The sequence below is a fragment of the Cygnus olor genome, chromosome 16, assembly GCF_009769625.2.
Source record: "Cygnus olor isolate bCygOlo1 chromosome 16, bCygOlo1.pri.v2, whole genome shotgun sequence".
NCBI classification, from domain to species: Eukaryota; Metazoa; Chordata; class Aves; order Anseriformes; family Anatidae; genus Cygnus; species Cygnus olor.
The window spans coordinates 16,111,639-16,125,349 of record NC_049184.1 but is presented as its reverse complement, the minus strand read 5'-3'; the positions used below and the strand labels follow the sequence as shown (position 1 = coordinate 16,125,349).

Genomic DNA, 13,711 nt, shown 5'->3' with positions numbered 1-13,711 from the left:
TATTTGTGAACGAGACATGTTGTTGCTTTATGTTTGTGTTTGTTGTGTAAAGAGCAATGATGCAGTGCTTTTTCAGCAGGAGAGCCTCCCAGTCAGACCTACCAGCTCCAGCCACTCTTGGAGCTGGCCGTCAACCCCATGGCAGTGCCAAAATGCCCCTTTCTCCATAAAGTTTCTTGGCAGCTCCTTCCTGGCAATGGAATGGCTCCGAGGCCTCACCCAGCGGAGCATCAGTGCAGGAGAATGCACCCAGGCAACGGTGTCTGCTGAGCTGAAAGATCTCTAAGTGTAGGGGGGACAAGTACTTGCCAGTCTGCCACTGCAGTTTGTGGTCTCTGTTCTCCCATTCTCATCCAAATGTTAATTTTATGGACACCTTTATGAATCTTGCAGTTTTCCCCTTCCATGGGCTACACAGATTTCATCAAGTTGAGAGGTGGCACTTCTGGCCTTTGGTACCAGGCTATCAATTTAATACTCTGAGTGTAATAAAAAACATGGGACCATATTAACACACAATTACTCTGCTACTCCTTCCTGTAACTCCTTCTTTGCCATCTGAAAGCCTAGGATGCAAAGTAAGTGCCTCAGCTGCAAGCAGAGCCACAGGCTTGGGGCAGCAACTGCCAGAACCAGCCTCCACGCTGGAATAACTACGTATTTTCCACATTGTGAGCTGCTCTTCTCCTGCTTGCCAAGGATGTGGAATTTTGTGCCCACCTCTGTGTTAGACTAGGCAATGTTGTCAAATGCTTGTGTCCTGCCTCTGAGACCCTTCCACCTGTTCTGAACAGGAGACACCTGCAACTGTGCCAGTCACACAGTGTATTGATTTGCCAGGCTGAAAGGAAAGGCATTTCTTTGCTTGCTGCAAGACAGTCTTATGCTGACAAGGCTGGAAGAACATGTTCAGGTCATTCCATCAACGTAAAGGTTAAATGTTTAGCTGCAGCTATTGAAAACAAAGCAACAGCAGCAGCAACAACAACACCAAAAGCAGTGGATGCCTCATTAATGCCTGGATTTAAGATTTGCATTTAAGCACCTCTCAGGTACAGTGCATGGAGCTCTGCACTGGACAGCATCCTGTGTCAAGAGTGCTGCCTCTCAGCACTTTTTCACCTGTGGGCAGCTGTGTGTCAGCTCAGCCCCACTTCACCACAGTTGACAGCTTTGCAAAACAGATTTTTGGACTCAAATTTTTGTCTGGGATTTTTGAAGAACCTCCTGCTGTTTTAAAGCACGACCATACTTTTCTGCTCTCTCTCTGCTGGTTAAGAGGGCCTCTTCATGTTGTAGCCTTGCTTTCAGCCACTCAACCTCTGTGAGAATGCCAGTGACCTACTCTAAGAGTTATTTGAATATAAGTCTTCTGTTGAGTAAATATGGACCTGGAAGAGTCATTTTTTTCCTACCTTGTTCATCCCCATTTTCAGGAAATCAGTAGAGTTCTCATACATTTAACTTATTTTGCAAAACAATCACTTCATAAGGTATTATTTTAGCATCATAAAGCAGGTTGCATTTTGGACGTCATGACTCTCAATTTTCATGACTTTGTAACAACTTGCAATATGCATATTATTTTTAAAAAAATCACATCCTGATGCAATATATTTAATAGTCCCATAATTCCAGGATTGTCTCTTCCTGTCAGATGTGTGAGCGTGTCACAGAAACTATCCTGCTGCCAGGCTGTTGTCTTTGGAGTCAGGTCCCACCCACCCTTTGCAGCCCCACACCTGCAGAGTCCAAGGCAAACACCAGGATACGCTGTTCTCAAGAGATGGGCAGAGGTCCTGCTCTATGTCTGTTCCTCCCTCTGATCTGTTTCTCTCTGTGCATTTTCTCATCACCTTGTCTGCTGAGAGTTGGAAGTTCTTCCAGGCTGTTGCTGACACAGTGTGGCAATTATAGGGCTCTTTGTGCTTCAGCCGTAATCAGATCACGTCATGACAGATAAGAGTGCACAGGGGCCTTTGCCTGCTAGGGAAGGGTTGTTCAGTTTATAGTCCCTGTCTGCTGCACACAGAGATGCACCAGATGCTCTGAGCCCCTTTGTCTGTGCCCAGGACCAACTGTTTGCTCTGTGCAGGAGGCAGTAGCTCCTAGCAGCACCTGTATGAGAGTTGGTGAGGGACTGCCGAAGAGGAATGGGTGCTGTGGCTGTCCTGCAGTGTCACCTCCTATGGGACAGTGCCAGGTGCTGTCACTCAGGTACAGGGTGGTGGTGTTAGGTCCTACTCCATACAAATGGTTCTCTGTACCACATCACTATTTTTCTGTTGGTCTGTAGCAGTTGCTGCGCCTGTTAGATGACCCTACAGTCCAGTACAGTCCACAACCAGCTGTCTACAGTGATGAGAAAAACACAGCATACTGGTCCATGGAGGGACTTCATCAAAAAGCTCAGTGGGGAGCAGCCATGTGACTCTGCTGGCCCATAACCTGGTCTCCAGCATGACACCTTGCCCCTGCCATGGTGCTGTGCACCAGCCCTGCCACAGCGTGCAGCTGAATGACCTGGCTCTGGGGTGCAGGCACCCAGTGAGCACCCAGGTCCCAGTTGAAGAGCGGCAGCAGATGGATGTAGAAAGCCTTTAAATTCAGCACATGATCAATACTAAACTGATCTTCTGGAGTCCTTTATAAGATTACCCCAGTCTCATGCATCCAATTGTAAGAAATCACTCAGCACACTAGGGAGATGTGAGAAATGCCGCAAACCCCATTTAGGATGCACAGAGCCAGAGTAAGTAACTTCACAATTGTTTCTTGCAGTAAATAATTTATCCACTTTTTTTTTTTATTGCCCCCACCCCCCTGCCTCAGCTCCTTTCTGTTTCCTCTTTTGTCCTGAAATTCCCTTGCTGGGTAGCTTCTGTTATTGTGATTCCCTACCACACGTGTGCTTGTGCACACACAGGAACACAAATCTGTCCTAGTCCAACATTTGCTGGTTGCTCTACCAGGGCCAGCAGTGCTGGGGCAGAGACAATGCCATTTCACTGCTCAGCATTAGCAGAACTGAGCTGGGCTCAGTCCAGGTCTTGGCCTGGCTTCCCCACCCTGGTCTCTGCCCCAGTGCTGCTTTTACTGGTGTCAGGATGCGTTAATAGAAATGTTTGGAATGCTTTAGCAATGCTAATAGTATTTCTGTACTAATTAGTAATGCTGTTTGAACGAACTCTCACTTAATGATACAAATTACCAGTCAGACAGGCACAGAGCGGGGGCTGCAGCTGACAAGTGGAGAGCAGCGATTACGGGGTGGGAGGCTGCTCTGGCATGGGGCCGGGCGGCGGGCCGGTGCTCCTCGTCTGGCTGCATGCTGGGCGTCCCTGCACGCTCAGAGCTAGGTGCTGCAGTGGGAGGGGAGCTGGTGCACGTGGCGTGCCACATCCAGGCTGGGGTGTCTGGGAGGCTCTGTCCTGATTGCACACCCTTAATGGTGCAGGCTCCTGTGGTCTTGCTGAACCAGATGGCTCATATGTAATGTAAGTTGCTACAGCTGCTAAAAACAGGTTGACATGAGTCCCTGCCATGGGAAGGAGCTTATCTGGCCATGTTAGTAGAGGCAAGGCTGTTACCTGTATCTCTGAAGCCCTTGGCAGCACGCTAGCTCCTGAGGCATCCTGCTTTTGGGTAGCTTTGTGGAAAAGACTTGAGTACAAATTGGCAGGTGTTTGTTGAGCTGAAAATTGTTGGAGTCAGGGAGACTGTCAGGAAGAATTCTGATTCTGTCCACCTCTGATCACTGTGAAGGGCAGGAGTGGCTGTGGTCTGTGCTTGCCAGACCCCAAACTGCACCTTCAGGAACAGATCATGCTCTTCAGGTGTTGCCCATCCCTCTCCACTGGCTCTTTTACTGCTCCTTCCATCAAGGCAGCCATTGACCTTTTGAAGAGAAATGATTCCAGCATCAATGTGATATTTTGTGTGCTAACCCCTTGGGAATCTGTAAGTATTTATAGGCCACATCTGAGTTATTCTAATCCCTTGCTTTGTGATGTGCTGGCAAGATCCCACCATCTGGAGGTCAGTGGCTGTTTTTGGACAGTGGTTGTTTTGGACCCAGACCAGAATCCCTGAAATGCCTCTGGGGCACTTACCAGGCCCTGGGCTGTAAAGGGCTAGAGTGCCTCAGACACAAGCTGCTTTGACACTTTCTGACTGCTGCTGCTCTGGGCACAGAAACCTGACTGTGAATGAGTTGCTGTCCCAATGAGCTGTGAGTGCAAGGCCCCCAGTGCCTTGGGCACTGCACTCCCAGCAGCTCTGGGTAGGGATCGGGCACATCATGGATGATATCCCCAGGAGTGGCTCCCTAAGCTGTGCAAAGGGGGTCTGCACCTGACCTTAGCCTGAAGTTGCCCGTTACGTCACATCCCCAAAGCCTGGTCTAACCAGAGCTGATGCTAACCAGGTTGGGGAGGATGAAGATGTGCACGCACAGCCCTGCTGACTCCCACCACTCCCGCTGCCTCTGCTGGCTGCCTGGGAGTGAAGGCGAATGGAGGAGCTCAGGACAGGCAGTGGTGCCTCTGCTGGCCCTGGGGCCAGCTCCTGGAGCAGTGTACTCTGGATACCCCTGCAGATGAGAGCTGGTGGCACTCAGCACCTCTAGGGCTGTCAAGGCTCTGACTTTGCTTTCCATCCAAGGCCCGTGCTTCAGCTCAACCCTATATGCTTCCTGTGGGATTAGGCATGCAGTGCCCATGGGACTGACTGTTGATAGCCCCCCTCTGCCACCAGGCAGCGGCCTGTGGGACAGGGCTGCACATGGCCATGTCAGGCTGAGCTGACAGGCCCGATGTGAAATAAGATGAATGGGCTGAAGTTGGTGAAAATGATTCTAATTTATAATCTGCTGCTTTGTGGAGCTCCCCAGTTAATTCTCTGTAGATACATAAGTAGGCCACGTTTGCTTTGCTTCGAGTGTAATAAACATTACACTCTGTCCTCTGCTTTTGGTGCCGGTTCCCGTCACAGCATTAGTCCCTATAGCTAATTCCTCACACCTGTCTCCCAGGCTCCTGGGAGCCTGGCTGAGCATGGGGAGGAAACGCCAGGTTCCAGGAAACTTGTGGCATGGAGAGATAAATTGCTGATCAAAGGGCTATCACACAGTGCCTCTGAATATTTAGTCTCAGGCAAGGCAGCCAAGCCCACTCAGGAAAGGGCTTTGTTCTTGAAGAGCTATTTGCCTGGCTTTGCTCTGCAGCACCAAGCAGCTGGGGTGGGATGGGGTGCTGGGAGGTACATACCCTCAAGTCAAAAAGAACTGGCAAAGGAGGGGGTTATAAGGGTGTAATGGGGGGGGGGGGGGGCTGTTACACCATTTGCAGCAGATGGGTGAGCTCTGCTGAGGTCTGGATGTCAGCATGGAGCTGCTGCAGAACCAAGTCACTTGCTTTGAGTGGGAAGAACAGTCTGACTGGGGCACGCACTTTAGCTGAGTGCATGACTTTCCTGCTTGTCCTGCTACCTGTGTCTTCCGAGGTTCCTGAGCAGCAGGAGACCTTTCCCAGGCCTTCCTCTCCATTCCACACCCAGGAAAAATCCTCCATACTTGCTTACTTGCCCCAGCCTGCTCAGCACCCTGGCTTTGCTCTGGTGCTTTGTTGGTTCATAAGGTGAAGAAGCACAGAGCTGCTTTACTTGTTGAGATGCCTTTGGGGGGGTGAATGAATTGGAATTGCCATGTGCTGGGTGAAGGTGCCGAATATGATCTAGTTTGATGCGATGATGGGTTATTGATTGCAGTGTAGAAAAGTGGGGCAGCTTACTTGTCATTGTGTTTTAACTATCTCCAGAGAAAAGAGAACTAAAAATCAGTTTAGCAGGCAGTTTAATAGTGAGTTTCAGCATTGCTGCCATTAACAGCCAGGCCACTCTTCTCTCTCACCTGGTTTTCCTCTTGTACCCACAGCTTCTCTGCTGGCACCTCAGAGCAAGCAAAGCACTTGCCTGACCCTGGGCTGCCATACTGCCCTTGGTGGTGCAGAGCCAGCCACACTTGCTCGTTTTGTGTCCTTCACTCTGCCTTGGGACAGGGACAAATTCCTTGAGCTTTGGCAGGGGTGAGGTGCCAGCTTCTCCCTGTACAGCAGCACCCAGTTCTGTGCTTACACAGGCACAGGGAGCCTGGCTCAGCAACTGTAGAGCATCTGACCGCACTGAGGGTATGAACATCCCATCTGCCCTCGCGCCATGGTGGTGAGCATTCGCGGCCATAGTACTCCCTGGGGAGGTTCTGGCAGGAGGAGCTGTGGTAGGTACTCTCAAGGACAAAGATGCTAGGCTGGCCTTGGGGTACCTGGCCCCCCTTTTTCTGGAGCCCCAGATGCTGGCACTTGTGTGCCCTGTGCAGGCCTGCCAGGGAGAGGAGCCAAGCAGTAACTGTTATCGGGCTCACACAGCCCTTCCCATCTGGCTGCTCTTCTGAGGAGTGAGCCACACTGCCTGTAGGTGCCAGGGAGCGCTCGCAGGTGCTCCTGAGGCAGGAGGTACAGATGCGCTGTCTGTTAAGTCTTGGTGCAGAAAAGGCTGTGAGGTGACGCTGGTTAGTGACAGAGTCAGCCTTACCCCTCCAAGCCAGCTTGTTGCAACCCCAGGAGGGCCTGTGGCCTCTCTTCTCACCTTGGATATGCAGATGGGAGCTGGTATGGAGTCCTGGGATTTGTGTCAGCTCAGGCAGCTTGACCTATGTTGCAGGAGGCTGAAAACACAAAGCTCAGACTGGGTCTGGGTTCAGAGCAATGGGGATGGAGAGATGGAGCAAGAGGATGCACAAAGCTGCTGAGATTCCAAGGCCACAATTTCTCCCAACTGCTATGAGGCACAGTCCTCTCTGAGAGGTCTGCCAGGGCAGGAAACACCTGGGATCAAGGCTCTGCTGGCAGACATGGTCAGTGTCTGTGTCACTGCTCTCTGACTATCCTCCTCACTCCTGTAGCACTCTGGAGCAAGCAGATTGTAGCCAGAGGTCTATGAACAGCAAGGGTGGTCCAGGGAAGGCAAGATGCTGGGGGCTCTCCAGTCTGGACCACAACTGTTTGCATTGTGCCACTGGCAGCAGGTGAAGGGAAAGCTGCCCCTCTGCCTGAATGGAGTCCAGACTGAAGACCCTGAAGACCTTTCCTGGGGTGTTTTCAAGCTCTGTGGCTGTGGAGCCACTGAGATTGCACCAGGACACTGAGGTTTCTCTTGTGTCTCCTGAAGCTATCCCAGAGCTTCTGGGAAGGGCTGAGCTAGCAGGTGCCCACAGCACCCACTGCTGGGTGCTTCTGGCACAGTGACAGCTGCTCTGCACCTTGGCTTTGGGGACCACCCCCAGCCCCCCCAACACATTTTCTGGAGAGACTGTGCCAGGAATCTGGCTGTGGCAAGGGAGAGGGCAGTCCCATGACTCTGCCACTTTGAGAACTCTGCTTTTCAGCTATTTCAAAGAGTTTGGACACTTTGCCCAGTTCTGCTCCCTCAGTGTCTGTCTTTTGCTCTTTCCTCACCCCATCCACACCACAGATAGAGGACAAGGGACTGCAAGGCATTAGAAGAGACGACAGAGCTGAGCACCCAGGCCCACCAAGCCCAGCACCTTCCTCAGCCCCAGTTTTCCGCACCTTTGTAATGACCCCTCACGTTCAGAGAGCTGCCAGTGCAATGCTTGCACCCAGGCTCCCTGGCCTGGCCTGGCTCTCATCCTGAATTTATTTTTACATCTTATGACTCTCAGAGGTTTTTTAATTTAATGGGTTCTTCATTTTTTTTTCTTTCTTTCTTCCTTCTTAGCACCTGAACTGGATCCTCTCTGAGCCGCTGCCAGCTCCAGGGATTACAAGTGAATATTTCAGGTTTGATGATGTATTTGAAGTTTCAGGGAAGGAAGTGGCATGTGTAGCCTGCTCCCCCCCCATACCTGTCCCAGGGCTGTGGTGCAATGCTGTTGCTCCAAAGGCAATCTCAGGGATACTCTACGGAGCCACACTGAACATTTCATGGCCCTACCCGGACATGGCCTTTCCAGATCCTGGAGCCTGGAGGCTAAGGCTGCCAGGCCACCACAGAGCAGCAGGCTTGTTTTCATCCAGCTGCTTGTACAGGCTGCTGTTCTTCAGGGAGGCAGCTCCCTGGAACCAGCACTGGAAGAATGTTGCAAGGCCAGAGAGTGCTGTGGACTGAACCACAGCACCCTGCTTGGCAGCCCAGGTCCAGGAGGGGTTAAATTCCAGACCAATGTGTGTATCCTGGCAGCTCTGAAGCATAGTGAAGAAGGCAATGGGCAAACATGACCTGCTCTGAAGCGTAGTGAAGAAGGCAATGGGCAAACATGACCTGCTGTAAACAAGTTTACAGTAGAACATAAACCCAAAGCTGAAAGGCCTTCAGAAAATGAAAATTCTTCCCCGACAAAGATGGTGGGAGCCACATCCACAGGCACTTGCGCTTGGCAGCAAACCCTTCTCAAGTGGTCTTCAGAGAACTCTCTGCAAGCAGAAGCTGTTTTTAAGACAGGGAGAAGGAGGGCTACTGCAAAGTTCCTCTTTGGATTTCAGAAAGGATCCTGGGGATCTTTGACAGGGCTGGTGGTGGTCACAGAGAGACTGTAAAGAAGGTTTGTCTCAAGTGGTGCCTGCTGCTGGGAAATGGCTTTGGGGAGTCTATCTTGGGGAAGAGGCAGTGCTTTCCTACCCTACTGCAGAACTGCTCAGACGTTGCTTTTTGGAAGTGGGACTCCTGAATCACGTGTCTCTATTTCACTGCCAGGAAACTGCTAGCACTGTGGCACTGATGGCAGAACCAGGTGGTATGAGACAGTGGGAGCTACTGTCCAGCCAGTGGCTTCTTGCTCACTCTGAGAAGATCACTTGGCACATCTTCCTATGCTTCTGGACTTGAACTGGAGAACTGACTTGGTGGCTAGCTGCTGCTGGGCAAGAAGATATACCTCCAGGGTCATCGTGCTGTTGTCTCCAGGCACGGGTGGAGGAGGGAAGTGTTTGCAGTGGACTGAGAGGTGGAGATGCAGAGCATTTGGGTGTATTGTTTATGTTTGCTGAGTGCAGAGCAGAAGTCTGCTTGGCTCTTCCAGTGTGCCCTGAACTCCACAGGGTAAGGAAGCAGAAGAGACATCCCTCACCGGGTCCCAGGGTACGTGTCAGACCATCAGTGGTCTCTGTGGTCTGTGTTTGCACAGTGCCAAGTGTTGCTAGTTCTCAAGACAAGGGGCACAGAAAGATATGCTGGAAAATTATTTTTAACCTCCTGCAATTTACTGTTCAGAAAGGTAAGTCACGTCTGTCAAGGCTGGTTCAGTAGCAGCCACTGTGGAGGCAATCTTTTCCTGATATACACATCTTTTTGCAAGGTGGTGCTCACAAAATTTAAGTATGATCTTTCATGGTTTCCAGGAGCTCTTGGAAGAACTAACAAGCATATCACAGGGTCCAGCGTTAAACTCTTCCCTGCTGGGATGCAGTAGAGAACAGAAACTGTCAAACAGTTTGAGATCCATTTAATAGCAATTAGTGTGGATGAAAGAAGCACTAACGTGAAAGCCTCAGTCTCTGCGCCTAGGGTGAGAGGAGGAGAGGAACGTATAAGAGAAAATGTAAACATGACAAAATGTGGTCGTGTATCCCACAAAACAATGAATCATTTTAACCTTTCCCATCCTTTTCATGCAAGCAGAAGCAGTCAATCCATATGTGACAGGATTGAGGACCTGCAGTACAACCATGGAGCTGAGGATCTGACAGAATTGTGAACACAATAATCTTTGAAATTCTACATACAGCATGAAAGGAAAGGCAAGTATATGATGAATAAGAGACAGAAGCTGCAACAGCAGAAGCCTTCTGGATAAGAGAACTCCTCTGCCCACCCAGAGGAGGACCCATTGGAGAGGAGAAGCCATCACTGGTAACAAATATTGAGCACCTACAGAAAGTAGAAGTATTTCCCAGGAAAATCCCAAATTGCAACAAATGTAGCCTTAAAATATATCCTTGTAAAAGCCTGAAAATGTGATTCAGAATTTGTGTTCATAAAGGCTGCAGCCTCTGGAGGGCTCTCTTCCAGTAAAAGCATATGATAGACTTTACCCTGTGAAGTGGTGTAAACAATCAAGAGATGCCAACAGTTAGCTTCAAGACACAGGGTTAGGTGGGTTGGTAGGATGGTATCCCTGGAAAAAGGAGAGGAAGGCATACAACAGCTAAACAGGTGAATATTTGGCTATGTACACAATTTCACAATTTGGAAATACTAACATTTTTAGAAAATTAGGATCGTTCTCTGGATCCTGGTAATCGCGTGAGCAGAGGAGCTCAACATGATGTGCTTGCACCATGTCTTTTGGGAGGTTCAGATTCCTGCAGTTGTACTTTGGAAAAGTTGTAGACACTTATCATGAAACGATACACAAAGAAGCCTGCTACTGACAACAGAAGAACAATACATGGCAGAAGAAAAGCATAATTTTAAAGAGAACTCGGTACAACAAGGGCTACCAGGGGGATGATGGAAGCCAGTGGGCTGACTGGACATGCGCAGATGTCATCTGTTAAAGGCAGTGGATCTGATGGTGGTGACAACAGGATTTGCATGAGAGGGGACTACACTTGATGAAGGATGGGTCTGATGAGGTGGGTCTGATGTTGCACCTTCTAGATGTAGCCACTGGATGAAGGCCCCTTCCCCTGCGGTGCAGAAGGGCTTTGCTGGTCCCTCCCAACCACGTTATTCCTCAGGGTGCTGGACTCAGCCATTACAGCACCAGTGTATTCCAGAAGTGGTCAGATCGCCATGCCTTTCTGGGATGTGAGTCCAAAAAGCATTCTAGTACCAGAAATAAACAACTACTATTTTCCAACTTACATACTCTCCACAGCTTTTTGCAGCCAAATTTTGGCTTTCACTGCATGTGACTGCACCACAGTTCTCCTACTGTCTGTATGGGAAGATTACAATTGCTTTGAGCCCTGTTTCTGTCTGCTCTCAGCTGGCATCAGGGTCATGGACGAGCACAAATATGAACATGTGTGTATGCATGCATTTCTGTTTACTAGGGAGAGAATGACAAGAGGAAATTGTATCATGCTTCTTCTGACATAGCCCTGTTCTAAGCTTTGCATCTAGCTGGGACCCTTGTATGTAGCCCAGACCCCATAGCCCAGACATCTGCCTTTCCTCCATTTTCTTTACTCTGGTTAGTTATATTGCATATCTAGGGGATGGCTTCAGTTATCCACTCTGTTACTCCACCCAGGTGGCGAGCTGTGCATCCAGCTCTAAATCTCAGGAGCAAACACAACTTGGAATAGAGCGCCTGCACTGCCTGCAGAAGGATATTGTGTGAGCACACCCCACAGCAGTGGATCCCCCTCCCCAGATTACATCTCAGTCACATTGTCTGCTTGCCCACTAGCAGGTCCAAACTCTTGCTATTGGGCTTTCTTCAGTCCACAGTCTGGTACTGGACCAGCAGGGCAAATGCTGAGTCACTGATACAAGTAACTGCTCCAACCATTAATTTTTATAGTCTGAGTGACAGCACTTCATGCTGGGCACAACCAGTGACAGAGATGAAAGCTTGAAGCCAAACAGACATCACAGAACCAGCACAAGTGCTATTTATTAAAGAAATGCCTGGATTGCAGAGGAAGCAGAGGGGCGTGTCTTGAAAGGAACCTTTAACACCTAAGAGTGAAAAGTAACAAGGACTGTGAAGCAATGGGAGCTGCCAGAGGCAGCAGCTAATGGACCTGGTCCTGGGGTGAGCTGGCAGCAGGGAGCATGTGGCAGGGAGCCAAAGGGTAAGTTGTGCTGCTTCATCTGTAGCCATAAAAGCAAAGCAAACAGGGACTGTCATCAAACTGAGCATAGGTACTGCCCAAGCTGGGCTGAGAGGCAAGAAAATGCCATCGGGGAAGGGGATATTCCTGGGCTTGCACAGGGAACTGCTACTTTTGAACGTGGTCTCTGCATAGAAGCTAACGCCATGCACCGCTGTCACCAGTGTACAGTGTGTTTCTGTCCCCTTCAACACTGGAGCAGGGACCAGCTCCCACCTCCTGGTCCAGACCCACTGCCTCAGCTGCTGAGCTCAGCTGAGCAGACTGCATGTCCCCCACACCAGTGTGTCAGCGCAGCCTCTACAGTCTGGGCTTCAAGCCAGGCTCCAAGCCCTCTTTCCGCCCTCACTGCGAATAGGCCTGCCCCTCTGTAAAGACCGGTTTCCAGCTTCAAGCAGTTCACCAGTCCCCTCCTTCTACTTGTGCAGACTGCCTATGCTTAGCGTACTTACGGGGGTGGACTACACAGGGCCACTGTTGTCCTTTCCCACAACACATCCCCAGCTCCAGGCCCTGCACATTCCCCTGCCAGACCCCCACCACATAACAGCCTGTCCTTTCATGCCAGCCTCTCAGCCGGGGGTGCCGCGTGTGCATGCCAGTCCCTGGTCCTGGAGTTACTCTGTGCAGCAGAATCCACTGCATAAGGTCTATTTCAAGAGCCCCTCCAGGTCAGTTAGCAATTACCTGCACCAGATATGCACTTGGAGAGGAGCTTCTGATATCTTCAATGCACTCATTTTCCTCTTTCGATTTCAAATTCGCCTCACTGGAAATAGGCACTTCAGCTTCTTTTACAGACTGTAGTAAATTAGGATTTCGTCCAGTTCTGTTGGTTTTGCTGATAGAGATGTTTTTCCGCACAGAGGCAAAGACATGGCCAGTCTGAGCTGTGTCCAGACCCTTCCATTCCAACTTTTCCAGCCAGGCCTGTAGCCGATGTCATGGTACAGAGAATATTTCTGCACAGAGCGCTGGTCCTAGTGTGGGCTGAGGAGCCGCTCCCAGGATTGCCACCCTGGTGACAAACGTCTTATTATAAATTCTGACTGGTGGCCAGTGTTATTCAGAGGTGTCCAGTGAGCAAAAGCATTCCCTCCCTTGCAGAGTCAGCTGCAGTGCAAATTTTCCATCTGCATAATCCAGTCTTAGCGTGGAAGGAAAAGGACTGGAGAGACGGAAATCGAGTCTCTTTGTGTCTGTCCTCATCCTTGATCTGAAACCTGACTGCCAGCTTGTCACAGACATTTCCTACAATAAAGTACTTCGTGCTGGGTTCTTCCAGAGGCACCCTGGTCACACAGCAGCTGACAGCTGTGGGCGTGCCCCAGGTGGTTTTTCCTGCTGCTGCACCGCAGCTGAGGAAGACGCATTCTCCTGCTTGTGCCCAAGGACACACTCCCAAGGGAAGGGACCTTTGCTGAAGCCTTGTGGCTGGTGCACCTGCTGCAGTCCCTGGGGCCAGAGCAGAGCCATCCCCTGCACATTCCTGCCCACTGGCTCAGCTGGGAGAGACTCGGGCCAGCTGTCTGCACGCAGCCAAAGGGGCTGTGCGGGGGAGGGTGTCTGCCAATTTGCCTTTGGGCTCTTCACTAGGCTCCTGGTGCATGATGTGAAGTCGCATGACTCCCTACCCAAAACCAGTGGTTTAGTGCTCAGAGGCAGAAGCAATTTTACATAAAGTTCAATTAAATATTTGCTTTATAATTGCGCAACAAATTATTCATAAAGGCATTGGAATTTAATCACAAGGCTGACACCGTGGAGTGTGCAAATGACACAGTACTTGGGGAGAATAAAGATGGAGGAGAGCTTCCAGGCTTTGGTGACACACAGTGCCTGACTGTGTGGGA

General features: G+C 50.3%; 1 protein-coding gene across 4 annotated transcripts in view; it reads left to right on the top strand.

Moving 5' to 3' along the window:
* The window catches only part of SLC35C2 (solute carrier family 35 member C2), a 35,181-nt gene extending 24,301 nt beyond the window's left edge, over positions 1-10,880 (top strand). The window contains exons 10-11 of one of the 4 annotated variants that reach the window (XR_005824803.1): positions 7,795-7,856; positions 8,770-9,685. Coding sequence is in view for 1 of the 4 variants with exons in the window: in XM_040575648.1 (XP_040431582.1) it covers positions 9,694-9,758 (65 nt within the window). In the remaining 3 variants the exon portion in view is untranslated. The other 3 variants (XR_005824804.1, XR_005824802.1, XM_040575648.1) reach the window with 3 other exon arrangements.
* Positions 10,881-13,711: the final 2,831 nt, after the last annotated feature.